This window comes from Rhododendron vialii, chromosome 10a, assembly GCF_030253575.1.
Source record: "Rhododendron vialii isolate Sample 1 chromosome 10a, ASM3025357v1".
Taxonomy (NCBI): domain Eukaryota; kingdom Viridiplantae; phylum Streptophyta; class Magnoliopsida; order Ericales; family Ericaceae; genus Rhododendron; species Rhododendron vialii.
Genome location: NC_080566.1, coordinates 7,966,252 through 7,969,917, shown reverse-complemented (window position 1 = coordinate 7,969,917; position 3,666 = coordinate 7,966,252). Strand labels below are relative to the sequence as shown.

Below are 3,666 nucleotides of genomic sequence, written 5' to 3'. Positions count from 1 at the left end.
AAAAAAATATTTTGCATTTTTATTATATTAAATCTCTTTTCCACCTCATTTGAAAACTCCGGAAAACAGAGCCGGAGAAATCAAAAGTGAAAACATCCAAAATGCAAAACAGACTAATACAAAAAGAAAAAAAAAACCCAATTAAAAAGTTGTAGAAATTGGAAACAACAAATTCAACTTGAGAAGTACATCGAAACAACATCTTCTTCAGCTCCCCCAGGGAGGCTTAGTTATTCACTTGAAACTAGGGGGCTTGTGGGCAATGAAACTGATGCACTGGACCTGGCGGACGTTGTCGAATCCGATGATGCGGACGAACGCGTCCGGGTACTCCTTGACGCACTCGTCGACCTCGTTCAAGACCTGGCTAGAGTCGGTGCACCCGTACATGGGCAGCTTCCACATTGTCCAGTATCGGCCATCGTAGTACCCCGGGGTCGAGCCGTATGCACGGTACACAGATGGTCTCTGCACGTACGTACCCGAAAAAAAAATCCATAAGTACTTTTAACGATTCCAATTTTTTAAAGACGATAATCGTCTTTTAATAGATATGAACTATCAATTTTCGAGATGGACGGCCCGATAATCGTCTTTTAACAAATTAAGGAGGGGTTTGGAAAAAAACCTCAGTCTCAAATTCCAAACAAGGAACCCATCCGTTCTTAATGAGGTAGTCAACTTCCTTGGAAAGCTGTTCCCTTGTGAGTGGGGGAAGATAAGACAGTGTTTCGAACTTAATCAACCCCTTTGGAGGCCACACCTGAGAAAATTCCAAATTCCAAGCATAAATCAATTTTGAATATTTAATCAGTACTGGGTATTTATTATTTTCATGTTTAAATACTGCTAATTAAAAGGTTAATTAATTCTTAAACTAAAACGTAATTAAGCTAATAAAACATCAAAATTAGAGCTACCATAGGAGTTTTAAACTGGTTTTGCCCAGGAGGAGGAGCCGCACCCAAAAGGAACACTAAAATTGAGTTAAATTATGCTAAAAGGAATTTAATTTAAGTTGAAAACGTAAATGAAACATTTAAATGGAGCTACCATAGGATCAACTTTTTTCCAACTTTTTAAAACTTGTTTTGTTGCCAGAACCACAAGCTGCACGAAAAAGGAACATTAAAATAGAGTTAATTATGCTAAAAAGTATAGGTGTGTTCCACTAACACATGCAGTTATGCTTATTTTCGAATTAAAGGTGATCAATTATCAGCGAATGACTTGTCTCGTAAAACAAAAAATATGTACTTAAATAATAAGAATCATAGCAGAACGAGATCACCTTTAATTCAAAAAATAACTACTTATTTAAAAAATAAGTACTTTTATTTTCTTCAGCGGAACGGGACAGTAAAAAACATAAATGAGGAGTGTATTTATTTAATAATGCTGAAAACATACAATTAATTCTGCTGAGACTACTTGAGGGGTGTGTTAAATATTTATGTGTTTGAGTGTGTGTAAGTGATCGTGTGAATAAGCGTTTGTGTATTTTAACATAATTAAGCTAAAATCATAAGTAAACATCAATCTAGAGTTACCATACGACGAACTACTTATTTAAATTTGTTTGTTTTGCAGAGGAAGCAGCAGAAGCTGCACCGAACAAGCTGCCGAAGAATCAAATAAAACACGAAAAACAATGACAGCTAATGCGAGAATCCACAACAAATATACTTTCAAAAGGTTCGTCTGAAACTACATACTTTCATGCATTTGATTCTCCCTGCATTGCTAGACCGTTTGCCGACGCTAGCCTTCCTGGTCATGGGAAAAGAAGACATGGACTTCCCGGTGAACGATGACATCAAGCCGCTGGCTTGGATCGGGGCAGCGGTGCGGGCGGCGGTGGCCGAAGACATCATGGAGACGGACATTTTCTTATCCTCTTCTACTCGGTTTTTTTCTAGTAAGTAACTAGTAGGAGAAGTTGGAGAACTGCTCAATAGTGCTCCATCCTATATATAGGGAAATCAACACATTATCTTGGATCCAAAGGCCGAGAATAAGTTCAAGTTGGGGTTGAGGGGTTTTGACCGTTGGATCATGTAGGTGAGGTTAATTGCCACATAGAATTTTGATGCTACCCATATCAGAAGGTTTCACTACATGTGCGCCACGTGGCATAATCTTATCTGATATCCTGATGAGTTGGGTAGAAAGGAAATGGGTGGATGGTGGTTTGGCTTGTTTTTGGTCAGTCTTTTCTCATCTACACTGGGTCTGGGCTGCCGTTCCTTTCTTCACATATTTCTCTCTCTCTCTCTCTCTCTCTCTCTCTCTCTCTCTTATATGTATACTAGAAGTCGGGGCACACGCGATTCGTGTGCAAGTCGGATTTTCACAACATTTGTGAAATTTTAATCAAACAATAAGTGGGAAGCATTTATACAAAAACGTTGTGAAAATCCGATTTGCACATGCATCGCGTGTGACCCAACCTCTAGTATTTGTTATTAGCAAATACACACGTTAGGTAGAAGGCATCATTCCAAAGTAAGAACAGGTTCAACGATTTAAAGATTGTACACTGATGTTTTGCTTTCATTAAACAGGGGTTTTGCCCTAATTATCATGCCTTGTAATTAGCTTTTCTTATTATGCAAGGGTGAAATTATCATAATCTATCAACATAACTAAAAGAAAACATACATAATGGTAGCAATAAATATGACAAAAAAAAATCCAAGCTGAACAGTAACAAAAAAAAAAAAACAACTCTTGGTACGATAATGCTAAATTTTGAAAACGAGTTATGATGACAATCTCATACTCACATGTAAACTATTAAAGCACGATGAACTCCTAAAACAAAATAAATGAACTCCTAAAACAAAATAAATTAACAAATTCAAATAATTGGATAGCATGCAACTTCAACTGTTGTAGACCTATAGTTCATCAAATTCCAATCTTCGTTTCGCTACCTGCAAAAGGACCACATAAGAACATTTAATCGTTTGTTAGTGTATGATTTGTATTGAAGTAAAAATTAACTGAATGGGTAACAAATAATTTTTTCTTAAAAAATATATATTATTACCTTTTGCCGAGGTTTTTTTCCCTTCTTCTCCTCTTGTTCTATAAATTGTTGCTCTACTTCGTCCAAAGCTTCCGAACATATGATATCAGTCTCAATCTCCTCAAGCATAGCTCCCAATGCTCTCATATCCAAGAAATTTAGTTTCAAGTTTTTGAAGATTGTTGTTTTAGGTCATGTGAGCGGGAGGTTATTAACTATAGCCTGAACCAAATTCTCAATGTTTGGCTTGCAGCCTTTTTTCCTTAGACTATGAAATTGATTTTCTTTATTTAAAATGTGCGCTCTCACAGTTGAGTTTGGCATCATTGGCCCTTGCTCAAACTCCATCCACAAATAGTAGACATTATGCTCGTCTTCCATCAAAGCATTCATCAAATGTGTAGCATTTTCTATAACATGTCTTTGAAATATTGTTATCTTCACATGCATTCAGCTTGGTGATAGAAGGTCTACTATTTTTCCTATAAGGTATTGTTCACTTATATTTTCTCCAACATTTTGCAAGGATCGACATGTCTCTATTTTTCGTCGAACAAAATTTTCAACTGGTAAGCCCTCCCTCTGACGTTTAGATTCAAAATCATATACTGCATTCAACATAACTAAGTGATTAT

The 3,666-nt window shown here is 36.6% G+C and overlaps 1 protein-coding gene across 1 annotated transcript; it reads right to left on the bottom strand.

Moving 5' to 3' along the window:
• LOC131304637 (ribulose bisphosphate carboxylase small subunit, chloroplastic 1-like) lies at positions 1 to 2,272 on the bottom strand. Its single transcript, XM_058331968.1, has 3 exons — positions 1,716 to 2,272; positions 629 to 763; positions 1 to 468 (listed from the first exon to the last, which is right to left on the bottom strand). Exons 1-3 carry the CDS (start codon positions 1,884 to 1,886, stop codon positions 235 to 237), a joined length of 540 nt encoding a protein of 179 aa, XP_058187951.1. The 5' UTR covers positions 1,887 to 2,272; the 3' UTR covers positions 1 to 234.
• Positions 2,273 to 3,666: the final 1,394 nt, after the last annotated feature.